At 43.3% G+C, this 26,844-nt stretch overlaps 2 protein-coding genes across 2 annotated transcripts in view; one reads left to right on the top strand and one right to left on the bottom strand.

Moving 5' to 3' along the window:
* LRMDA (leucine rich melanocyte differentiation associated) overlaps positions 1–23,334 on the bottom strand; it is a 644,658-nt gene extending 621,324 nt beyond the window's left edge. The window contains exon 1 of the mRNA XM_033065664.1: positions 23,255–23,334. The gene's annotated coding sequence lies outside the window, so the exon portion shown is untranslated. The remainder of the gene's footprint in view (positions 1–23,254) is intronic.
* On the top strand, positions 22,309–26,552 carry ZNF503 (zinc finger protein 503). Its single transcript, XM_033065661.1, has 2 exons — positions 22,309–23,293; positions 24,385–26,552. Exons 1-2 carry the CDS (start codon positions 22,985–22,987, stop codon positions 25,903–25,905), a joined length of 1,830 nt encoding a protein of 609 aa, XP_032921552.1. The 5' UTR covers positions 22,309–22,984; the 3' UTR covers positions 25,906–26,552.
* Positions 26,553–26,844: the final 292 nt, after the last annotated feature.

Raw genomic sequence — 26,844 nt, 5'->3', positions numbered from 1 at the left:
TTACCATATGTATTTGTACTTCTGAGCATTTCAAAACATTACCTTCTTGAGTCCTGGCCCCACACAACCTGCGTCATCTGAAGGTTTTATTTAGCTTTGATAGAGCTGCCTATATGAGTAAAGCTTCAAAGGACTAAGTTTGTACTTACAGAATATATTTTTCACTGGTTCCTCAGAAGCTGAAAGTTTTGTGAGAATTCTTTGCAGAGGTTAAAATAATTTACATGACAGTTGGCCATAGCCAACCTTTGAAATGTCTTTTTTACAAAGTAATTTTATGAAAAAAATATAAAAATCACTTGTTTATTTAAATAATCAGTTTCAGTGCAGTTAGATGCAGAAGGCGGCATTTCTGTATGTGCCATTCAATAAGATTTCCTAAGATTTTTGAGTATTGCCAAAGCTGCTTGATATGTGAATTACATGCAGACAAAACCAACACAGACTTTTTAATAAATGGGGTTTTGAGTTACACTACGTACGCTCACTACGTACACTATGTACGCTCAGTACATCCTTTATACACACACATACATATATATGCAGATCTGTTCTTTGAATAAAAAGCATTATATGTTTAAAATAATACCTGGAATCCAGCTCCAAGCAACTGGGAAGCAACGTGTTGGAACCATGGTAGGCATCCATCAGATCTGCCACTTATAAATAAAATCTTCATATAATAATAACAGAGCTTTGTATCATTTTAGTTGCTTAAAATGTGTACTCAGTTATAACTAGGAAATCTCATTGACCAACTGACTAAATAATTAGCTAATACAAACCAGTAAATATGGCATAGCACCAATCACCAAATTAATTATGTCATTTCATGTAAAGCCTTTGTATACAAGCATTTCCTCCCTCTTAAATGAATACTGAATATTTATCAGAGGAAATAATAGCAATCCTGACTCTTTCATTAACTGAAAGTTATAAAAATATTTGAATTAATCAAAATGGTCTGTTTTCTAGCTTGCAGCACGCTATGTATGTATGCCTCCATGTACACAAATACAATTATCCTATATTTCAGAGTAAGTCAAATAAACTATAGTCTACTTAAAAAAAAAAAACACATATCTATTTCTCTGACAAAATTGTGTGTTTGAACAGAATTTTCTGAAGCAAATTATTTCAGACAAAAAATCTCACCCAAGGAACAGAATTTTTCGAACTTGACCTTCAGAAAATTTGGCTCACAGTTTACCCATAAAACTCATTTTCTTGATGCTAACAATGAAAATATTGTCTCAAAATATTTCTTAATAATTATCCACAGCAATATGAAGTGAATGCAAACTGAATTATTTTAGCTGAATGAGATTTACTGTTGTACAGATATTTTTCTCTGTATTGCCAGAGGAACATTTTGTTCATATGTAGCTTCCTTTACACCTGTTTTTAATCACAAAGTTAAACAGGGTGTTTAATGTCCAAACTAATAACTTCAGATGTCTCCCAGGAAACAGCATCACTAGCACTCCCTGCTGTGGAACATGCAGGAAAAAACCCTGATAGAAAGAAGATAAAGTACAATAAAGTGTGTACTTTAGTCCTGCAGAAAGAAATACAGTAATGATGATGTCATTTGCCATTCCTAAGCTGAACTGCTGCAAATTAGGTTTCTTCTTTCCTATCTCCAAACTATTTCTCATACTGCCACTTATAAGGATATTTAACAGCTGGTGATAAACAGGTTAAAGAGATCTGAAAAGCAAATTATGCATATGTATTCAAAACACTGGTACACCTTTTTCTTGAAAAGCATTAGTATGATAGTGTGACATTGTGCTATGAAACATCGGAGTGACAGTAAAGTGTTGGGTTTTTTCCCAGAAGTATGCCCATGCTGGAGTGTTAGAAAGTCTGCAGGATAAATTTGTCCAGAAAAGCAGCCAATGAAAATTGGTTATCTCATACTACTCATAGCTCATGTTAACAACTCTGGGTTAGCTCTCCTACTTGGCCTTGATTTACATTTTTCCATTCTTGTGGAGAGTCATATGAAAAAGATGGGGGGGTTAATATTTCCATATTCATCTAGAGTTTCTGAGTTTTACCCTTTCCCGCAAGACAAAAGCAGAGTGTCCAATCTATTTTCTCTTCTTGCATTTTGACCCTTTCATTCCTCCAGTGTCCCCAAGAAAAACTGAATTATGTCTAAAACCATCTCTGGGATATATTTGGTTATTATTTTCCTATTATATGGCAGAAGTGTGCTATGAGCACGGTGAGGCTACATGATCATTGTGAATTAATGCAGCCCATAAGTTCACTCACTGTTTTATTGCAAAGGCACCCTGAAGTTCAGCATCTTCTGATGTCTTTGAAAAGCTTCATTTTGTAACGTTGTTAGCATTCTTTTAAGGTGAGTTTATGTACATACTTCAAAATGCATTATTCTATAAGCTGAGTTTTCAAAAAACAGAACAACATAAAAGCTTTGATGACAGGGAAAAAAAACTCTTTCATAAAATTTGTGCTCAGTAATCTCATCTTGCTGCCAGTAAAGGTAATGACAGTTTTGTTGACCATGGTTCAACCCAAATACAATTAAAAATCCCTAATGTTACATTAAAAATCCCTGATATTACATTATATAGCACACTATAGCTATTAGGCTAGAATGATGTTTAATAAGTTAGATGCTCAACAACTAAGACATAGCAACAATTGATTGGGCAATTTATTTCTGCCTTAAGATATGTTGTGGTACAGAGTTTTGTTTTAGTGGATTTTGGTGTTTTATAATATACAGAATTCTGTTTCCTTCAGACTATAGATTGGGCAAAGATAAGTAAATTACATCAATCAGGTAAAATATCAGTAAGTACCTCAATGTGCTGTATTACCAGAACTCTAGCATTTTTAATGCACTTATTCACACACTATGTCAGGAAAATAGAAAAATCCTCTTCTTATTACCCTACCAAAAATAAAAGGAACTGGGGCATAGAATGGATACTTCATTTGTATAAAAACTTATATTTATTATCTGTAGTCATCTGGGGAACTGAAGCTGCAGCTCCCAAGACATAGGTCTGATACCCTAACTGTACACAATACTCTCTCTTGCTTTGTCTCGTTTGGTGCATGTATTACATAACAAAAATTATTATTTCTCACAAAAAGATGGGCAAGAAACATAAATTCCTTACTCCAACTGGACAATACTTTCAGTAAAAGAGTTATTCCAAGCTAAAGGGTGATTATATTCCCTGTTTGTCTCACCTAGAATACAGCACACAGACGAAAGATGCTGGCATGGGGTACCCACAAGCTTTGTAGATTACTGCAAGATTTGGACATGTTGTCAAAACTAAAGCACAAACCAAAGATGAGAAATTGTATTTTTCAGTCCCTTACAATTTATGCACTATAATTTTTTTTTTTTTTCATAAAGCCATCAAAAGGATGCCAGGCTTTTCCTTCTGCCAAGTTTCAAAGTCCTGTTGCTAATCATGGAGGAACAGAACACTTAATAGTAAGATGTTAAGATTTTTTTTTAATTTGAAAGAATTCAGTAAGCTTGGTATGGAAGCTTTTGCTACCTCTTCTCCTATAATTATATGTTGCACAAATACAGAGATTATTTTTTCTAAGCCTAAGACAACTGACTCACCACAGATTTGAAATGCTATACTTCCCTACAATCCATTATGTATAGGTGAATTTCAGGTTGGCTGGCTGCACAGTCGTGGGAAAGTAAATTGCAATCCTGAAGCAACTGTACATCTCCGGGCATTGATGCTTGCTCATAAGAATTCAACAATCAGAACTCAGGGGGAAAAGGGTACTAAAGTAGGATAAAGTCTAGTTTGAGGCCATACAACATTGCAGTTCTATTCTAAATAACAGATTTGAGGCTGGCTGAGGTATTTTCTTGTTACAGATCTCTCTCACAATGTCTGGGGCAGCAACTGTCTGTCACACTGTGCTGGTTTCAAAGACAAAACTTATTGCAGGAAGTGCTTGAATGCAAAGGTCAAAAACAAAGGAAGTGGGTGCAGAGGCCAGAGCAGCTTTCGTTGAGCTGCTCTCTCTTGTTCCAGCTGTCTTGGCAGCTCACTGTAGAACTAAATTACCACACTAGCCAGAGGAGTTTTGGGGTTTTGAGTGGGGTTTATAGGGCCTTTTCTGTGGGGGAGGAGAGAAGGGGGAGATTTTTGTTTGTTTTGTTGGGTTTTGTTTAGTTTCAATTTGATTTTCTCAGAAAGAACTATATTCACCTGATTAATCCATGAAGACAATTCTGCATCTTATTTTGTGAATAGCACTGCATAGTAAGAGAGACCTACCTATAAATAGGCATACACTATTGGAAATACACATTGGACAGGGTCCTGTTCCCCTAAGAGCCTCTGCCCCTAAAGATGTGTCTTTACCCAACAGAAAATTGTATGATCAAAAAGTTCAAGCCAAGGTGTGGGAATACCTGACATTTACAAGCAGGTTCCTTCTCTGCTTCTCACGGCCTCATTCTTTAATCTTACATCTTTGAGCAGGTTATACCAGCAAAGGGGAGAACCACAGCCTTCCACAGAGATAACAGACATATGATACTCTGCTGAGAAGAGTAGTAAGCAGGAATAGAGTCCAATTAATAGTCAACCTCCTACACTTGAATGTGGAATAACTTCTGTATTTAAGTGGCAGATGTTTCAGATCCCTATTGTTCAGTTCCCAAGCAGTTGCTGGTTTTTGTTACACCTTTTAAGTACCAAAGAATCCCACAGAAATGTATGAAAGTTGCTAATAATTTGGATGGTTAAGAAAGAACCCAACCCAAACAAAAGCCACCATCCTCTGCAGATTGTTAAACAGCAACTTTTCCCATTAGTCACTCATTACTTTCATCCACCCATCCTTCTGGGTGAGGAGGGATAAAAATAGCACAGCCAGCATTAATTCTGCATCTGGAGACATCACTAGCAAAAGAACATGCACACACATGATGCAAGAGGGAGGAGCTGAAAGCTGGAGGTTCCAGAGGTCTCCACAAGCAATATATTATCTATTAAAATAGAAAGATATACATAAACATGAAAACTACAAGAAACAGGTTATACACTTCTTGAAAATGTGAGAGTGCATGGCAAAGCATGGTGGTTTAGATTATTTTCACTCTTCCTGAATGGTGACTTGAGCATTTTATTCCTTTCTTCTACTCTCCTTGCATAAAAAAATATACTGAGAAATCTCTCAAGTTCAATAACATGCATAATCACCTTTCCTAGGTAAGATGAAGAAAAAAGAGTGACTAATTGTAAACTGTAGATTATATAGTACCTGCTGGTCCTACAAGATATTTTTGTCCTAGGTTCTCCAGGTTCTCCTGAATCTATCACAATTCAGTCAGACAATTTTCAGTTCTTCAAAAACTAAAAAATCATGAGTAAGCAAGTGCAAGAACAAAGGAGCCCAGTGCAGGGTAAGGCAGAAACTGTTCTTTAACAAAAAATGGCATTACTGTGAACAGGAAATGCAGAAAAAAAATCCCAACTTGTGAGTCAAGCAGTCCTGTGTGTAGGAGGCGACGGTGGGCAGGATGGTCGGGACAGATGGAGAGATCTCTAAAGCCAGGTCTTGGGATTCATGGTTTATTGCAAAAGGGTGTGGGTAAAAGGCCCCTGCCTGGACCTGCCAGCCGCAGCTGGAGCAGAGCAGTGAGAGAGTAGGGGGTAAGAGAACAATGTAAGAGGGTGGTAAGTGAAAGAGTTCAGAGAGCGAGGTTCCAGTTACAATACAATAAATCTTCTTCTGTGTTGAATATTCTAATTTTCACTAACCAATCTAATACAAGATACAAATCCTATAGCATTTACATACAGCCTATAAGAATCATTACATTACCATACTGTGTTACACTTTAAACCCTAAAAGCTACTCTTTGGATCCCTTCTGCCAAGCTAGCAGGGTCTTCTCTGACCTTTGGACCTGCCTGTAAGCAGAGGGAATTGTTCAGTCAAGAGGGGATTACTTTCAGCTGGCCAAAATATTGTTTTCTAGTTATTTAGTAACTAATGTTTGGTATCTCAAAGATGGCTTTCATTTCAATCTCGCTAATGGTTTCCATATTCTCATAATCTTTTACCAGGCAATCATATTTATAAGGTTTTCCTGTTTCGTCCTCCCCAACACCGTGATATTGGGATTAGATTCATTACAACTTTGCCAATAGTATTCCACTCCTTCTTTACAAAACCCTGTTTCTAGACCTTCTCACTACCAAAGTGGGAAAATAAAAAGAAAATAGCCGAGCCAAAGTAATGCATCATTCATTGCGAACAGAGTGGTCCTCCCTAAGTTGTATGTTATGTTTTAGTCTCCATACCATCTGTACAAATAACTAAAAAAAAAAAGAAATCTTTTGATAAGACTTCATTTGGTGAGAAATACAAAAGAAATAGCAGACTAAAAACCAAAGAGATTTCCTGTTTATACTACGAAGATTATTAGAGACAGACCAATGCTACACTTAAGAAAATTCTTGTCTTGATTTTGGAATCCAACTTTGACTCCATACATGTAAAAGTATCCAAAACCACACTGATATTTGTCCATCATGCTGGGGACCTTTTCCACAATCACAAGAGAAATGTTCAGAGCTTCAGATTACTAAATGTTCTTCTCAAGTAAAGATGAAAGTGGACTGATAACAATACAGTAGAAGACTGCTGACAATATAATATAAAGCTCTCCATGCTTATGTTTCTTGCTGGAATCCCACTCAGATGAGTAAAGCTACTGTCAGCTGATGTGTTGAAAAACAGATATGCCTAATTAGGAACAACCTATTTTGGTGCAGAGAAATGTCCACATTACAAAATCAAAACAGAAACAGATACCAGTGGACATATTTGCAAAAGAAGGCAATGATTGAATGGACATTAAAAATAAAATCACTTCAAAGTCTCCCAGGGTTCGTCTCTGGATCAAAATGAAGATAGCATGAGTTACACCATGATGGAGCAAGATAGACAGTGCAGCACATTTTAATACCATTAACTTGCCATTAACTTGCCATAACCAAAAAACAGCGCAGGGTTATGGATTGAGATTTATTTCTAGTAATGATCATACTGGTGAATCTGAGTGACAGAGTTGGTCACATGATTCTGTGTTAGACCACTGTGCTACATTTGGGTTAATGTGTGGAAGACTCAGTACCTCGGTAGCCTTCATCAGCTAAACAGGTAAGTGAGCAAAAAAGAAGGTTTGACAAGTCTACTGATTTTAGAGATTCTATTTTAAGCTTAATGACCACTTATATATAATGAATACATATATTTCATCATACTGGGCCATAAACTGACATATTGAAAATAATATTTTCAAATTGTTATCTACAAGGAAATTTATTAGCATTCATCTTCTCCTCCTAGTGAATGGAAATGCATGTTAATTCTCTTCTTCATTTACCACTTCATATTGTATTCACTGTACAGTATATTAATTTGTCTTTTAGCGGAAAGTTAAGTAAATGTGTTTGCAAAAATTGTTCATAATGATCAGTTCTTGCTGCTACTTATACTGGTTTTGTTAAAACATAAAGAAAGTCCTACCTTACACTTCTAAAATGTTATTCACCTGCAAATTTCATGACATTTTACATATATTAATCAATTAAGCCCTACTATACCCATCTCAATTAAGCATTAATATCCCAATTTTACAGTTAGTTACACTGAGGATAGCTAGGAAGGTTGGCTGTCTTGCTAATACCACTCAGGAGTGGGGATAAAACCCACAAATGATAATCACTTCTCTATGTGTAATTAAAAATGAAAAGTATTTTCCCTCTTGTAGAATGGGAAGTATAAAAACAAAAGCCAAAATCAATGGACAAAAGTTTGGGCTCTAATAGGACTTCAATCTCTTCTTGTGACATAAACTATTACTTTACAAATGCTTGGAGAAAGGTGAATATCAAGAAATCAAGAGATTTCCACAAGAAGTTCCACAAGATGTGGTCCTGTAGATCAAAGCAAAAACTGGCCCAGAAGTACACCCATACTGAACTCTCCCCACTCCCCAGGCCAGGCTAAGCATCTCACACTGAACAGAACTTCCACTTTGAACCATCTGGAGAGGTTTTTTCAGCTGATCCCCTTAAAGTAAGTCCAGGTTAGTTTTGCTTGTTTTAAAAACAAAAATCAACATATCCAATTAACATAACCATATAGTTTCAGATCATAATAATTCTATCAAATTCGCCAGTCTAATGCCACTAGAAAATAATTTTATTTCAACTTTATGTGCATAATAAAGGTCCTCCTGTTTACCCTGTTGCTGACTGACTATAATTATTACTCATTACAAAATGGCAAACCATTGTTTGCAGGTGCACTTCCTAAATGTAACCCTTTTTTAGCAAGCATAACAGCATAACTTTTCTGTATGCTTTTAGTTGTAAAATCTAGTACTCATAATTTACTGGTTTAAAAGCGCTTTCTTCTTAATACCTTAATTTATAATCCTTTATTGCTTTTAGTCCTCTAACTTGGTATGAAAACAGCTACAGGTTTCTCATTTTTTATCAGACTTCTGTATGTTCGGTGTGGGTAAAAAAAAAAAAAAAAAAAGGCTGCTTTGTTATATTGTGCTGCTACCATACCTCTCAAAGGGGTCAGTGACAAATCATGATCTTTCAGCATTGTCTTGCAGATTTTGCATCAAATGAGGCAGGGATGATACAGGGGTAGCATCATTTAATCTTCATGTTCTATCCTTAAGACTGTCATCATGTCCGTGAACTAAACAGCAGAACCTAGAGTGTAGAGGCAACCTCTATTCTGGCACTTCATTCTTTTTTATGCCAAATCTTGCATGCTTCATGTTCTTTTATTTGAGAGTCACTAAGATTGTCACTGACATTCGGAGCCAGATACTGAAGAGTACGTCTATAATGCCCTTGTATTTCTTCCTTGTAAGAGAAGAAAGCCTCAGCTCCAAGTCCTGTTTATGTGGAATGGGCTGATTTCCAAACTGGCTCCACAACTGTTCCTTACCACCTCCAGCCATGGGCCATTCTAGTACTGTGCATATCTTGTAATCACTTAATCAATGCTTCATGTCTAACACGACCTCTCAGGTGTGCTGTGTAAAAGCAATCTGACCCAATGTATCAGTTAGTGACAGCTCCCAGCATGCCAAAAACCTGTTAGAGGACACCTAGAGGACAGCCATAGTGCTCTGGTGTCTGGCAGCCCCAGCTCATTCAAGAGGGAAAATCAGCCTGGAATAAAGGAAAGTCTGGAACACCAGTTTTATACCTCTGCACAGTCTGTATCAGCTAGAGGCTCCTGAGGCAGTGCAGCCTCTCATCCACCCCATGCAACAGATCTTTTGATATTCTACTGTCCACACTGAGGACAGGTAACTGGAGAAATCTGTACCTATTTAAGATCTCTTTTTTCCCCCCTGGAGTACTTCATAATATTCCACAAGCAAACATACACAGGCCTTCTGGGAAGATATAAGGGCACTACTGACATCCTTATCTTTTCAGCAGGTAGCTTTCAGGGTTTTTCCCTCAAGATACTCATCTCCAAGGTCAGAAGCAGCCATGCCAAGGTGCCACCAAGTCACCTCTTCCTGTGTGCTACTGAGAAACTTTTCCTCAGCACTAGCCTAGGCTACTTCCATCAAGCCAGATCTTCTCAGGTCTCATTTCATACCTGTGTGTCCCTACAACATCATAGTTTTGTTTAGTCATTTGTTAAAAGCCACAAGGCTAAAAAATTAAAGGTCACATTACTTTCAGACAGATTTCTCCAATTTTGTATGAGACATAAAATGTGTGGCATATGTCTGATGGCACTAAAGGGGCACATGAATATCCAAGGCCTTCTGGATATTGGTGTTCCTTACATGAACAGAGAAAATGAAGCCCAGCATGAGCCTATACATCCCAGTGTAATACCCAATGAAGTGAACTGCCTGCTAAACCAGCCTCAAACTTCATGTTAGCAGGAAGGAAATTATTTCTTCCAGGGAGAAGCCTAAAAGTGAACAGTGTACACCAGCAAAGCCCGAGAGCATCTTAAACTGACAGGGTAGGTACAGCCTCTGATAGGCTTGGCACACCTCAAAGTCATGGGAAAGCTGAAGAGAAGCTTTTTACCAGCCCAGCAGTGACAGTTCACCTCCCCTGGAGCAGTCATGCTGGGTTCAGCACCTCTGCAGCCCACAGTGTGCCTGAGCTATGTTCCCTCCCTCACTTGAGATACTTGCTCTCTCCATAAATCTCCATCATTTAAGGATTCCCCACTATTAGGGAAAACAGAATTCTCATTAAGGCTCCTCTCCAACTCATTGCCACTCACAATTCACACACAGGCTGAAGGGAGGGTTTTTCACCTTGTAAGCAAGCAAAATATGTTTTATTGTTTTACTTGAAGCAAACAAAAGAGCTGAACTGGTTTTATACACATTTTTATAACTCAAGACACTTGCAGTGTTTGGGGTATAATAAAAGCACTCAGTTCAGTAATTTGCACGAGTCATTTAAGTTATGCTAGAAATGTATTATGACCAAAATTATGTTATTAGAAACCAAACCCCTGAAAAACACTAACTACTGAAAAATTATTTTCTCTACTTTTATAAATTATCTTAATGTCGTTCCTCATCCATTACTGACAATAATACCTGAGTGACATGCATTATGCATTAAACATATTTATGATAATTCAGATCTATTTGTATTAAACAGTGATATCATATATTCACTTAAGATTTTAAAATGTTAAAGTTGATAGTATACCTATCAGAATATCATAGATTAGATTATAGTGGATCTCTTCAGGCAATTTTATTTTATATAGAATAGAAAGGTGGAAGACTAAGCGTTTTTAATCCAAAAACTGTGCTCACAACTGACCTAAACTGACAAAAATCAAGAATTTCATATCTGAACTTGTCACTTAAAGGTGAAGCAAAAAATCCTTAACAGGAAAAGGGCAAAGAATCAAAGTCATCCATAGTATATGAGCAGAGGTAAAAAATTCAAAGAACTTTTTGGAAGCTAAAACATGGGGCCAGTAATCACTGGCTACTGTCTAAAAGTCTGTATCAAAGATGTTGCAACTCTCCAGCTGTTAAACAATCTGTGAGCTGAATTCACAGAAGTCCCGTCACAAGACTGATATTTTTGCAGAAACAACAGAGAGGAAATGAATGAACTGTTCCCTAATTATTCTGGCAAGGCAGGGGAGGACATTCTGCACTTCATTCTCTGGTGTCATCAATTTGATGTCTTTATAACTGCTAAATTAATTTTTCTGTACTTCAGGAGTCTGTTTCTGTTCTTAATCTTCTAAGGATGAAATTCACCCTGCCTTTCAAAGTCTTAGGAGGTCCCCAGTGCAAGAGATCTTTTTATATTCTACTGCCCACACTGAGGACAGGTAACTGGATAAATCTGTAGCTGTTAAAGATTTTTTTTTTTATTTCTGGAATACTTCATAATATTCCACAAGCAAGCATACACAGACCTTCTGGGAAGATATAAGGGCACTGCTGATAAACACTTGATCTATCTAGAGACATGCAGCCAAGATTGTGTAAAAAATACCAAACCATCTTTAGCCCAACACTCCTCCAAGAGGTAGCACTTTTTTTTGTGTGTGTATATACTACAAACATAAATATACCCTACCCTGGATTGGGTATTTTGGCATCCCATGATTATTTACTGTTCACTGTAAAAATGTTACTGCTTTCATTACTCCATAATAAATATATAAATAGAACTACAGACTGCCACAGGAAAGAACCGTATTTCCTTCCAACTTTTCTCTCTGTTACACTGGGTTGCTCACCCAGAACTCAGCTGAACTAATCCTGTCCTGTGCTACTGCACATAACAGAGATTTTCATGCCATCCTAGGCACAAAAATTCCAAATGTTAGCCAAAAAAATCAACTTATCTCCATATCTACAACTCAGGTCCAGTTTTCTTTATTGCACAAATTATTTTAAGAGCCATATTGAAAGAGGGAGACAGTTCTGGCCAAGAACAGCTTTTACCTTCATGATAAAGAGCCCATTACAGTTCCATAGTGTTTCTATGAGTGCCGTAATTAGAAATATACCCTTTCCAAAAATCCTGCCTACATGGTTTTCATGCTGAGTAACAAAAAATGGCATCCAGGTTCTTATTTTTTCTCCTTTGGTTTATGAATATTACTTTTTATTAACAACAACAGATACAAATGGATACCAACAGTCCAGAGAAAGCACCTTTTTCAAATGGGTTGTAAAGTTGACTGTTTTTCTTTAATATTATCATTTCAGTTCAACCATTCTTCTTTCTCATTAAAATACTTTGATATAAAGTATCCATAATAAATTTGAAGGCATCTCCTCACTTAAATTTGAGAGGTTCCCATTCAGATCATGTGGGTATGAGACAGCAGGTGATTATGAACCAAAACAGCTGCAATTGTTTTCATATACAAGTAAATGACAGAATCTCATCTTTCAGTCCATAGAGAGAAGGTGCAAGCCCTAACTGAAGTAGCCACAATGCCATAGTATTATCTCTGTCTAAGAGCTATTCAACCAAAGGATACTCTTACAAATTGTTAATACATTACGTTTCAAAATGCTGTTTTGCTAATTGATTTTCCCCTTGTATATTAATGACATTCAAACAAGACTACCAGTGTAATATAATAATAGCATTTGTACTTTTGTCCTACTAGAGTAATAACTCATGATTTCAAGGTCACGGGTAAAAACATCATATTGTATAAATATAAAGTAAACAATAAGAGCACTAACTTCAGCTATTATAGAAATATGTGGCAACTACTAATTCAAAGAATCAAACGTCATCATTACATGCATAAGTTGTATTGCATCATTACATGAATTTGAAAATTAGTGGAGGAATAAGAAACCTTGATGATGCATCTTTGTTTCCAATGACTGAGTAATGCGAAACACAGAACTTGCAGCAGCCCAGCATATTTAATTCTGACAAGAAATCATGGCATTCAAACAGGAATGAGATGATCCTCTTGATTTGACTATGCTATTATACAGCAAGTCACACTGCATAATGTTGGAGCTTTTCTACAGGCAGTGTGAGATTATGTTCTTGTATTTTTCTGCCATGGTAATGCACTAAAGCATTTACTGTCTTATCCTGATTACAACTCTTTGTAATGGAAAACTAAATACCAGGACTCTTTTTCACAGATACAAAGCAGTAAAATGCAGTTGAACACTGTTAATGGTAGACCTGGAAATGAAACTTAAGTGTCACTAACTGTGTCTAGTCTCTTTTCTTCAACGGCTACAATTTAAGAAGTTTACTTGAACAGAATTTACTGTAAGGACTTGTGTCTTTAATCTCTACTCATAACACTAAATGTAGTGTTTACAGAGCTGGGAGTACCTGAATGAAACTGCAGGGAAAAAAACTCTTCATACTCTCATGCGACTGCCTACTTTGTCTTCCATTAAGGATATGAACTTTCTGTGAATGATGAAGAAAAAGAAGAAAGAAATGTTTGGGGTGGGAGTTTTTTATGGGAAAGAAATTATATAAAGCAGAACACTCTGCCCAGTTACTGAAAAACAAAAAATTAGAATTAGATGAAATAGCATGTGTGCTTAATCATTCTCAGCAAACATGCAAAACTCCCCTTAGAAAGTATATTGAATTTACAAGAAAGAGTTTTCATTGTTCAGGTGTTGAGAGTAGTAATCAAGAAGAAATGTTGCTACAGGCACTTGTTTGGCTAATGTCTTTTCTTTTAAACATGGAAAATTTTGCAAGCAGAGTTTGTATTATCCCTTCCTAAGTAACCCTCAAATGTTCCTTTTGACATCTTGTAATATTTAAAACTAATCATGTAAGTTTTTTCCTTCCCACCTTACTGGTGGGTCAATCATTTTGTCTCACTTGACCACAGGATAGCAGTAGCTGTGTGCACACTTTTAAGATGAACTCACATTTTCTAACATTTGGCACATTTTCTTACTATCTTTTCTTTCTTTACCTCCAGGTAAGCCACATAGCACAACAATGAGCAAAGAGGTAAGAGTCCGTTTGAAATGATGTAATGCTGAAAATTAAATTTACACACAAGTGTTCAGAGTCTGGGTCATAGCTGGGTCACTCCTCTGAGTGGGAGGCAATCCAGCAAGGAGCACTGGATAATGATTTCTATAAGCTGAGGCCCCTTTCACGACATATAGCACAAAGCTTTACCTTGGTATCTGAATCTAATCTGATTCAATGTGTGTAATTACTGATATTTGTTGTGTGGTAGTAAGAAGTGATATTATTTTGTTATATGCTGTATTATGTCTCCTGTTCCTTTCAACCTACTAGCACCCAGAAATAAGCTTTCTGGTATCTGAACCCTTAACCAGAGATAGTGGTTTAGATAAGGACTGGCTGGCTGAGGCTTTTTACTGAGCACATATTGTTTAGAGTTGGGGGGATTAATTATTTTTCTTGAACAAAGAATGGAGTTTGTCTTGGTTCTTTAGCTACAGCTACATATGGCCAGTGCTACTTTTTTTTTTTTTTTTTAGCTGTATATCCACTGTGTTAATTTGCTTCCAGGTATAACTATCACGCATTCCTTCCTAACACTGAGATGAACTTTTCTGTAACGGCTTCTGAGGGTTCCATCTTGGGATGGTAGGAAGTGCCTGCAGAACATCTCTACTCACATACAACCAAGCAGGCCTTCAGGGGACACACAAGGCCCTTCTTAGCAGTTCAGGCTGGTGCAACAGGCTTTACAAAACGTCTATGACTCTTAAAAGCACAATCACATCAAAAGGTAAAGTAACCCATATAATTTCCTTCTGTTGTGCCAGTTGTCAGCCTCTTGCATGTTGCGTCGCCAGTGATTTTGCACTCAACCTGCAAGGTTTCCTGCTGCCACCTGACAATGCTGCAGTCAGCCACAGGCTGACAGCCACAGCACCGAGAGAGCGACTGTCAGGGCCACTTTGCATGAAGCACACGCAGCTCCAACCCAGCGAAGCCCTAATGTGTTGATTTACAGAGTCCTCTTGGCTGACATGGGAAAATGAGTCTGGTCATGGTTGATTTAACATTTTATGGGCAAAGAGTCAGTCCGCTATAGTAAGTTTGGACTAGTGCAAATATTTTACACATCTACACACAAGTACGCGGGAAAAAAATATTCAAGATACTCTGTGGTTCTGATTCTCAGATCCCTCGAGCTCTACTGAAACTAACGCGAGTTTCAATTAATTAAATACGGAGGTGAACGTTACGGGTCAGACCCTCGGGCTGAGTAAGCTGCTCGCTGTCCGCGGGCACAGCCGCCCGCGAAAGGAGGAGCCGGGCCAAGGCAGCAGCGTGCCCCCGCCCCGCGCGGCTCCGTCCCGCCGGCCCCGGCCCCGCTCTGCCCGCGCCGGGGCGGGCGCAGCCGGCGGGCGGAGCGGACACAGGCGGCCCCGCCCGCCCCGGCGGAAGCGGCGGCGGCCGCGGGGCTGCCCCGGGGCTCTGGGCGGCGGCCCCGACCCGCCGTGCCCTCCCGCAGGCGTTGCCGCCCGGGCCTTCCCGCCGAGGGGGTGGGATGACTTTCCCCGTAATCCTCTGAAGCAAAGCGGCAGCGGAGCGGGCGCCTGCCGTGCGCTGCCGTGTGCTCGCCCCGAGCCCGCCGCCGGAGCGGGCAGTGCCCCCGCGGGCCCCGCCGGGCAGCTCCGCCGGCAGCCGGGGAGAGCCCGGCCGCCCTGCCCGGCCCAGCCGCTCTCATCAGCCCCCTCTCCCGCCGGCACACCGGCACTCCCTCCGACACGAGCGCAGCTGGACGGAAAATAAATTCAGGGGAGAAGGGGAAAAAAAAAAAAAAAAGCCTGTCAAATCTACCTCCGGCTAGTTCATCGCCCGAAAAGATAGGGGGGAAAACGCGTATGCCTGCGTGGGGGTGCCAAGAGAAAGATGAGTGTTTCTTTCATTAACTTAATGGTAATTGCAAAAAGACTCCCTTTTTGTCAGCTTCACCTAATCAAAACCGAATATCTGTATGTGGCACTGACAAAATCAGTAAAACTTCACCTTCGACTTTATTGATCTGAACAGACAGGCAGAGTTTTCTATGGTGTTCAATTTAGGGAATTAAAAAAAATCACTCCGCTAACAGCATTTGGTACATTTCTAACCCATATGTCACCTCAGTGCTTTAAATAATTATATTTGCATGCAGGGAGTGATTCATAAATATGTCAGGATTGTGAAATATAGGCAGGCATTTCAAACTTTCTATTTAAAAAACATGAATTATGGCCACGAAAAATGTGTTCCCATTTAAGGGTGATACGAAGTATTTGGTGTCTAGTACGGAGGCCCATCCATCATATAGACAATAAAGAGAGTTTTTGCCTGACGTTGGAAATTTATGGTTGCCCTTCTCTGCCCTAATAACTCAAGCATTGTGTCAGCCTGTGACAGCCTTTGCAGAAAAACAGCAACCCTGTTATCAATCAAAAAGCCCTTTTACATTTTTAGCAAAACTCTGATCATCCAGACACCCTTTTAATGTATATATTACATCATTATAGATCATTCTGCACTTTTACTGCAACTCAACAAAATGATCCATCACTTCAGGACAGTCCTGATGAACGCTGATGTAAATTATTTGCACGTCGCTAGTACAGTACAAAATGAAAAATGTACTTTAGGTGGAATTAATTTTAGGGTGTAAAAAGCTAAAAATGAAAGCAGTGGGGATTAGAGGAGACCTAAATGCATCATCAGGGATAACTGAAAACAAGCTAATAGTTATTAAAAATTAAAATTATTTTAACCTTTTGGGATCATGGACCTAGACGGTTTCAAGAAAATAGCTAAGATATATCGCATGCTTCTTCCTGCCCCTGCCAAACATAGCCGTCTTGTAATTGAGTCGAGGATCATTGTACATTTGTCATTAGGGTGTTTAGATGAGGTTAATTATTTGGGTTCCAGTGCCTTTTCCAGCCATATCCTCAAAACTCTTCCTCATATCTCAAAGGACGCTGTTCCTACACGGTACCTCCCTGTTGAAGACGCGTCTGGTTGATCTGCACAGTCTCCATAACAAAGTTGTCAATAAACACTCTCCACATTTGGGATCCGAGTGACGTGAGGAAGCTGGAGATCGCCTCCATTGTGTGCCATGGTTAATTTCTGAGGGATTACTGTAACCAAATATGTGCTTAGTTGGTACAATTCTCTCCCTTAGCCTCCAGGCTTTCGCAGAAGATAAACACAAAGATGCCTTTATGATTGCTGAGATGGAGTGATCAGACCAAGGTGTTACAAAAGCTACAAGACTTTTTTTTCCCCCACTCTTACAACCTAGACGCCAAATACCAATCCGTGTTACTTATGTACGAATTAGGAAACGTGCTCGCTCGCATTGGGCTCGATCATTTTAATCGTAGTACATTTAAAAACATGAAATGACACTAAAAATCTCCATGCACTTAACAGGAAACATACCCAGCCTTGCTCGTGTCAATGCAATTATTTGACTTGCTCTCTCCCTCTCCCTCTAGAAAGTTACCTTAAGGCATATTTTAAATAACAGCTGTTTGCATAAGAAACACCTAAAACATAAAAGAGGGTAGATTTGGAAAATAGCTGTTGGCAAACGGGTTTCAACACCGGAGTAAAAATTTTCACACTCACACATGAAACAATGTCAAGAGGGAAATCTGTCAAAGGGCTAAAAAGAAAAAGGTTGGGGTGGGGTTTTTTATTATTAGGTGCATTAATCTCTTCCTTATCTCGGTGTAACAAAAGGAACAAAATTAGACAAACGCATTTGAAAACATTCTAGGTGAAGGTATGTTTCCGAAAGCAGTAAGCAACCAGCCAAACAAGCAAACAAAAGTGATTTTCTGCTTGTTTAGTAAAAATGCCACCGAGTACTAAAATTCACGTTCGCTTAAACGTGACTATTATTTTGAAGATGGCTGGGAAATTATCACCGCTTATAAAACGATTACCTACATCTCATGCAGAGTAAAATATATATTGCTTCTATGTGTTAGGAAAGTAATTACAATCATAAGGGTAAATATTTTCAGGTACTATGTGAACAGGGGAGGGGTTTGGAAATCTTACTTTATGTTGGCAAGCTTTCCAACTATTTGCTTTAATAATGTTCTGCAATAAATACCCCACACCTCTGATGGATACCTGGGCAGATGCATCAGTTATTAGCCGAGCACATGCAGACCCGCATTAAAAAAAAAAAAAAAAAAAAAAAAAAAAAAAAAAAAAGAGGGGTGAAAAGAGCGTCTCCAAATGTACGAAATCGTGGTGGTGTATTTCTGATAACCCATCACATTTCTTATCTTCTTATAGGATGTACTATCATTCTTGTGGGGGGGGGTGAAGAAGAAGATTCACCATCTACAAAAATGCAATGCAATGTATATCTTAATAAAAACCTTGGAGTAGATAGTGAAATATAAGTGCTATCAAAAGAAATAAATTTGACGCACCGGATGGACAGACGTGTAACTGAATTTTGTTACGCACAGAAACACAACCCAGACACAACTCGGCAACTCTGCTTCTGCTAATTAAAATCTTAATCTTGTTCGAAACGATAGAAAAGAAAGGGGGGAGAAAGAAAAAACAAACAAACAAAAAAGCTGAACTAAAGGGCCTGTAGGGTTGTTGTTGCTCCGTTTAAAAGACTAAACGCCCTTTTCCAACATGATCTACAGAAGCTGACACTTAAATGGCAAGAGAGCAAGCTCGCAGAGCAGGCACGCTGGTGTCGAGGTTTCTGCAGTTCCCTCTCCCGAGGGAAAAATAGTCAGTCCGGGTTTTTTGGGTGATCCTGACCAGGGTTTGCAGCTCGCCAGCCTGACCTGTCAAGCGGATTATTTTAGAGGGAGATTAATAGGGGAGGCGGGCTGCAATAATAATCGTTTTGTTTGATGTGACAACTTTGATAGGCGTTGATTTACTTACAAACTGATAGGCTTTTAATTGAGCGCCTCCATCCAGCTTGAGATGAAAGGAAAACCGCATTGAAAAGCTGCCCGAGTGCCCTCGAGCCTCAATACTGATTAGCCATCTCGACAGTGAATAGTTCAAGGCATTTTCAAACTTTTTTTCCTCTCTCGCTCTCGCTCTCCTCTCCTCCTCAAATATCTGCCAGCCCACTCCTTTTTAAGAGAAAATAAATCATTTCCATTGTGTGCAAATAAAATCGACTTGACATGCTTGCCAATAGCTGGTAGGTAAAGGAAAGTGTGGACTGGCACTTGTTAATTAATTCCTCCTTTGCTCTCTCTCTTTTTTTTTTTTAAGTTACAATTTTCCTCTGTAAAAGGAGGAAGACGGGTTCCAACCCTTGGATTTTTTTTTTCAAAGGAATAAAAGCAACAGCCACCAAAACTTCAACAAGACTACACAAGTAAATGCCAAACAGCAAACCGTCTGCACGGACTCATTAAACAAGAATCCCTCGCGAAGGTAACGAGCAGGACGGAATCCCTCTTCTTCGGCTCAAGAGAGGAAAGGAGCCCGCAGCAGGCAAATCACAAACTCCGCACCGCTTTCAAGCTGCAGCCCCGCCGCCCGCCCGATCCTACGCGTGTGCATCCTAACTCCGAGCCCCTCGCTGGGAATCGTTTTCTGCGTGTGTTAAGCGCAGTGAATAAGCTCTCATAGCTCAAAAATGCTTTGGAGGGCGCAAAGGGGAGGAGATGTCTTGGGGCTGATTTTTTTACAAGGTTCTACATAAAAAAGTTTACAGTACTGAGTGCGATTTAAATCTCATTTCAAAGGCTGAGTGGAGGGGGAAAAAATAAAGCAAAAAAAAAAAAGGAAAAAGCTGTCCTCTGAAGTTGCTAATTAAATTACCCTCTGATGCTTCTACTTCAGCCAGAAAGATCGGGGTTCGTGCTCTTCCCCCCGCTCCGTCCCCCGCTTTTCCCGTCGGTGCGCTGCCTGTTTTATACATGTACCGGCTATCGCCTTTGCTTCCTTGGCTTACAAGTAAAACAACCCTTTCCCGAAATCACCCTCACCTCCACAAGAAAAGAGAGAGAGAAGGAAAAATGGGGAGGGAGAGCCTTCCCACAGCTGACTCTACCTTAAGACAATTAATCTTTAGTCTTTCACCCTGGGAGGCAGGATAAATACAACGAGAAAACAGATAGGAGTCTCCCCGGTCCTGTAAGGAAAACAGCTGTTCCAAGCACTTTAATGCAAATGAACACAAATGAAGGTTTCAGCTTTTTTTTTTTTTTCTTCCAGAGTTTTACTGCACTCCATTTATCAATTGGACTTGACAACAAAAGAAAGAACTGGGGGAAAACCTGGGGCAGATTCAAGTCACTTCCACTCTAGATAAAGGAAGGGGGGGGAGTTCCTCGAGGGCAAGTTGTGGGTCTTGTCAGTCCTATTGCAATATCGTGGGGTTTATGCAAGATTTCTTTCTCTACCTCCTCGCCCCTGCCTTTTAATTTTGATGGTCTTGCAAGATGACCGCGGTGATTGCAAAATGAAAGTGCGTTTATGACTCTCCACTGAGAAGTTGTGCCAATAAACCTTATCTTTCAGAGAAAAGATAGAAAATTAAAAGTTTGTTAAAATTAATCGCATCTTTATTAAAGCTAGAGGAGTTACGTGTATTTATCCTACTCTATACACTATAGTAAAAGAGTAAAGGGGTTCAAATAAAATACAGCAGATACACTTACTGCGCTGCAAGATTTAAAGGGTACCGCTTGGCGGGGGCGGAGGAAGGGGGGCATACCGAGGAAAACCTGCCTTACATATACATCGTAAGAAGAGTAGGTCATTAAAGACTATCTGACACATCTGTTTAGGGACTGGAGCAGATCGGTGTTTCAAGGGAAGAAAAAGGACTTGGTTCAGCAGATCTAAACGTGAGAAAGTGAAAGTCCTTCCTCTCGTCCAACCCTTCCAGGATCAGCGCCTGTTCTGGTTGGAGTCCAGGTCAGGAATTGGACGCGACCCCTAAAGCACTTGCCTTGTTCTTCACTTGTCAAACGTGTTTTATCTCTAAGTGACCTTTTTGTTAATGTTGTAGATTGTGTGGGCCACCATGTCAGATCCGGAAACAAAAGTAAAAGATTGATTAACACATTTTGCCTGTGAAAAAATGTTATGGGATGAGGAGGTGGGGGGATAGAGGGAAGCAAAGTACAAAGAGAAAAGAAAAAGGCAACCCAGTGACTTGAAGGGCTGCGGATTTCGCTCGGGGCATCCGCAAGCACCAGTAAAAAGGGGGTTGAGGGCAGCGGACTCGGTACCCTTCGGGAGTGCACAGACACAAAGCAGGACGTATGCAGTGCCCGGGTGGACACCGTGTGCGTACCCAGAAGGTTCTCAGCACAGCCTAGCTGAAAATCAAACACATAAATGGCGAACCAATACTCTCGTTAAAGCCAGGGGCCGCCTCCCCAGGCCCCCGCTGCCGGCGACCGGTTCAGCCCGGCGGCTGCAGGGACGAAGGGCACTTTCGAAGAGGACCAAGAGGGAAGGGGAAGAGAAGTCCAGCAGCCCTCCTCGACAGGGCGGTGATGGGCTGGGGAGGGCTCCTGGCTGCTGGCAAACAAATCCAGCTTACTCCAAGGATTTATTCCGTAAATTAAAAGGCTTTTTCTCCCGAGGAACCCGTCTTTGCCTCTGTTTTCCTTCCTCTCTCTCCCTCTCACTCTCCTTCCCCCTTCAAGTCACACCAGGCTTGTAATCAGCAACAAAAGCTGACATAAATCAAGGGCGGATTGACAGGGGCTGACAAATAACTGATTGATTGCGGTTGGGGAGCACTGACAATTGACGGCGGGGCGGAGAGTCCCGAAAGGCGGCGGCGGGCTGTGCGTGACAGCCCCGCGTGTGACGACCTCCCCCAATCCCGCCGCGCTCCCCGCGCCGCCGCAAGCCGCGCCGCAGCGCCCCGGCTCCCGCCCGCTGCCGCCGGCGACGTGCAGGCCGGCGCTCTGCAGGTTCTCGGCCGGGCCTCCCCCGCGCTGTCAGGCGGGAGGGGCGGGAAAAGCGCCCCGTGCCCATCCGCGGGTCCCGGGGGGGACACGGTGCGGCGGCGGCCCCGGAGCGGTGCCGGCGGGCCGGCCCCGGGGAGGGGGGCGCGGGCCGGGCCCGTAGCGCCGTGCGTGGCGGGCGGGCAGGTCGAGCTCGGGGCGCCGTGCGAGCGGCGAGAGCGGGCGGCGAGAGCGGGCGGGGGGAGCGCGGCGGAGCCCGCGGCCGGCCCCCGGCAGGCGCGGCGCCCCCAGCCCCGCGGCCGCCCCGCGATCCGCGCTGGCTGCGGAGGAAGAAAAACGCTCGCAGCGCGTGATGTGAAACACAGAATTAACGCCCATCCCATCCTAGGAGCGAAAACAAGGAAGAAGGGGAGGGGAGAGGGAAGGCGGACGAGAAAGGGAAGGGAAAAAAAAAAAAAAAAGAGCGAGAGACCATTAAAAACGGAGGGAAAAAAAAAAGCCCAGAAAAGGGAACGTCACATCCCCTTGACCCTCCAATCACCTCGGGGTCCCATTTGATTGGAAGGCGGCAAAGGCTTTAATCTCAGACTAATTCAGCTGCTTTTGAAGTGAGTTTCTTTGCCAGATCCCGGGCTGGATGGGCAGCGGCTCGCATCACAGCTGAGCGGCGGAGGCGAGCGCTCCGCGCCGCGCCAGCCGGGGGAGCTGAGAGCGGCCGAGGGGGACCGCGGCACACGCTCGCAGCCCCCACCCCCGCCCCCAGCACAGCCCAAGGATTACTCGGCTTTTTTTCCTCCTCTTTCTCTCCGGCCGGCTCCCCCTTTCCCTCCCCCTCCCCACCCACGCCCTCCCCGCCAGAGAGAGCCACGGGACATTGTATGTTTGTTTTTCTGCTCGGGGGGCGTGTGGCTTTTTTCCTTTCTCGCCCGCAGAAAGCGAGCGAGCGTTTCCGAGTGCGAGCGGCGCCACTTGCCCCAGTTTTCATGCGAGGTTTTGGGTCATGATCACATCGCCCTCGCTTTCTGCTATAAGAAGTAGTAAGCGCAGCAGCAGCCTCAGCGAGCCCGGAGGCAGCCCCCGCCGCAGCCGCAGCGCCGCCGACCTCGCCGGGCCGAACGGGCACGCTGGGAATAACGGCAGCAGCGCCGCCGCCAAGCCCTGCTTCCACGCCGTCCCCCCCTCGGACCCGCTACGCCAAGCCAACCGCCTTCCCATCAAAGTCTTGAAAATGCTCACGGCGCGGACTGGACACATTTTACACCCTGAATACCTGCAGCCTTTACCCTCCACGCCCGTCAGCCCCATCGAGGTAAGGACCCGGCCCCCGTCGCTTTCTCTCGTCCCTGCCCGGGCGCTGCCTGTGCATGGCGGCTCCGCCAGCCGCCCTCGGCACTTTCCTGCGCTTTGAAATGCATTTATACTGGGACAGGGGCTTTTTTTGATCTCCATTTAGTGCGAGGAACCGCTCCTGGGTAGTGTTTCCGTGTTTACTGGGATAGTTTATAGTTCCTGTGTAAATTAATATATTCTTTTTGCTTTTTTGAGCTTTTTTTTTTTTTTTTTTTTGAGAGAGAGAGGGAGAGGAGGCGTGAGTGGAAGGAACCGATCCCCGCTGGGGTCACGATCCGGCCACACAAATAAGCCGCACTCCAAAGCGCCAAACAACCTTACTTTTGCGGGGACTGTATTGGGGTGGGGGGGGACACACACGGGACAGGACGACACGACGCGGAGAGCGACAGGCTCAAGCGTGGGCGCGGCTGGGTAACTATTTCGGTTCGCCGAAATTCCTTTCAAGTACCGACACGGATCTGTACTTCAGGGGTCCTGATGGTCCCCTTTCTGCTCTGGCGAGGTTACCGGTCCCCCTCTGCGTAGCTCGCTGTTTGCGGGACCGAAACTCGAAACGGAGCTGGTGGTGGGAAGGGTGTGTCCGTGGGAATGAATGATTTCATTAAGGTCTCTGCGGAGCGAAGACACCCTTCTCCCGGGGAGCCCTGCTCACCGGCTAACTCGGGCTCTGTTTATAAATAGTGCCAGCAGTCAGGGTGCAGAAATGCTGCAGTAGCTATAGTTCCCGGGCGGGTTTGCGGGCCAGCGCGGCCCGAGAGGCGCCGAGCTCCGCGCTGCCCGGCCGCTGCCGGGGAGGCTGGGGGCGTTGAAGGCGGCCGCGGCGGGCTCGCAGGGATACGAAAATCCCCAGCCCTTTTTAAAGGCTTTATGGAAAATGGTGCATTCAGGGGAGGGGGCTGTCAAGTTGATGAATGCGCACAAACTGTTCCTTACTTCCCGGCTGTACTCTGCAGAAACCTACGGGACAAGAGTCCTATGTATGCAATGGGGGGTTTTCTCAGACCCCGATTAAATCTCTTTCTTTGTGTGTCCTTCTGATTTCCGCAGCTGGATGCAAAGAAGAGCCCCCTGGCCCTTTTGGCACAAACTTGCTCGCAGATAGGGAAGCCGGACCCGTCCCCTTCCTCCAAACTCTCCTCGGTCACCTCCAATGGCTCCGGAGGCGACAAGGACTCCAAGTCGGGCCCCTTGAAGCTCAGCGACATCGGCGTGGAGGACAAATCGAGCTTCAAGCCGTACTCCAAGCCGGGCGCGGAGAAGAAGGAGCCGGGGGCGGCGGGCTGCGCGGGCGCCCCCGCCGCGGGGGTCGCGGCCGGGGAGAAGTCGGGATTCCGGGTGCCGAGCGCCACCTGCCAGCCGTTCACCCCAAGGACAGGCAGCCCCAACTCCAGCGCCTCCGCCTGCTCGCCCGGGCTGCTGCCGGCCGAGGGAAAAGGCGGGGAGGACAAGAAGGACTCGGAGGGCTGCGGAAAGAGCGGCAGCTCCGGCTCGGAGGGAGGCCCGGGCACCACCAGCATCAGCCACAGCCGGATTAGCGTGAGCTGTGCCGGGATTAACGTGGAGGTCAACCAGCACCAGGAGAGCACGCCGGGCTCCAAGCCCATCGCTTCGGACTCCGCCTCCTCCTGCAGCAGCACCACCGCCACCTCCTCCACCTCCGTTCTGGGCTCCGGCCTCGTGGCCCCCGTCTCCCCTTACAAGCCGGGCCAGACCGTTTTCCCCCTGCCCCCGGCGGGCATGAGCTACCCGGGGACGCTAGCTGGAGCCTACGCCGGCTACCCGCCACAGTTCCTGCCGCACGGAGTGGCTCTGGACCCCACCAAATCCTCCAGCCTGGTGGGGGCCCAGCTGGCCGCTGCCAGCAGCCTGGGCTGCAGCAAGCCGGCGGGGTCGAGCCCGCTGGCGGGCGCGTCGCCGCCGTCGGTGATGACGGCGAGCCTGTGCCGAGACCCCTACTGCCTGAGCTACCACTGCGCCAGCCACCTGGCAGGCGCCGCCGGAGCGTCCTGCGCCCACGACCAAGCCCTCAAGTCCGGATACCCCCTCGTCTACCCCACCCACCCTTTGCACAGCGTCCACTCCTCGCTGACCGGCGCCACGCCGCCTTCGCTAGCCGGCCACCCTTTGTACCCTTACGGCTTCATGCTCCCAAATGACCCCCAGCCACACATCTGCAACTGGGTGTCGGCCAACGGACCCTGCGACAAGCGCTTTGCCACCTCGGAGGAGCTGCTTAGCCATTTGCGGACCCACACTGCCTTCCCGGGCACCGATAAACTCCTCTCCAGCTACCCCAGCTCCTCGTCGCTGGCCAGCGCAGCGGCTGCGGCCATGGCGTGCCACATGCACATCCCCACGACGGGCGCCCCGGGCAGCCCGGGCACGCTGGCCTTGCGCAGCCCGCACCACGCGCTGGGACTCGGCAGCCGCTACCACCCCTACTCCAAGAGCCCCCTGCCCACCCCCGGGGCCCCCGTGCCCGTGCCCGCTGCCACCGGACCCTACTACTCCCCTTACGCACTCTATGGGCAGAGACTCACCACAGCCTCGGCCCTGGGCTACCAGTGAGTGCAGGCAGCGGGGCTTTGACACACAACACAAAGTCTAGCGGTAAGGGAAGGAAGCCCTGCAAAACTTTATAAAAGTTGGAAAGAAAAAAAAAAATCTGACTTTTTATAAAATAGTGTTCATTTGAGGACTGGATCCATGAGCACTGTATTTATTTATGTTAGCTTCAAGCGGGACAACGAATCATAAAGTGCATTACTAAACTGAGCTCAATAGGTAAAAGTGGAACACCCATTGTAGAATATAAATAAAAAGATAGAGGTCTTCTCTTTAATGTTACTTTAAAATTGCTATGATTGTATTGTACGTTCTTATTTAATGTCTCATTGAAACAAAAAAAATTTACATGCATGTTTGTTACTAAAAAACAACTCGCAATTTGTCAGTTATAATTTCAAATTGCAATTATTTTTAAGGTGTATACCCTTGAAAGAGAATTGGTATTTTTTTGTATGTATTCTGGAAGAAAAAACAAAAACAATTCTATTCCAAAAACCTCATTTGCCTTATTTTGTTCTTTAAAAGGAACACTTAACTATTTTTAATTTTTAAGTCCACCCTGTGAAAAGGGTTAAGTAAGGTTTACGTCATGTACTAAAATAGACAATGTATCGCTTTAAAGATTAAAATTCCGTATATTTGATGTATTAAAAGGTTTTACTTTTTTTTTTAAATACGCTTTGATTCTGTTATAAAACCCGAGTAGGTCTTGGATGGAGGTGACTGCTAATTTCTCCTTAAGCGTTTATTCAATTTTAATTAAAAATTAAAAAAAAACAAAACCAAAGGTTTTTTTATTGTAACCCCAGGGCTCTCTTAAAAAATAATCAGACGCAGTTGGTTTTTTTTCCTCATCAGTAGAATTTGTTGGCACAAAATAGGAAAACTGAGAATCACTTAAATCTCTTTCCCTTTCTTTAAATAAGGTAAAATTATTTT

Source organism: Catharus ustulatus, chromosome 8 (genome assembly GCF_009819885.2).
Source record: "Catharus ustulatus isolate bCatUst1 chromosome 8, bCatUst1.pri.v2, whole genome shotgun sequence".
In the NCBI taxonomy this organism is placed as follows: Eukaryota; Metazoa; Chordata; class Aves; order Passeriformes; family Turdidae; genus Catharus; species Catharus ustulatus.
The sequence above is the reverse complement of the archived record's forward strand: the minus strand, read 5'-3'. Positions and strand labels throughout refer to the sequence as shown.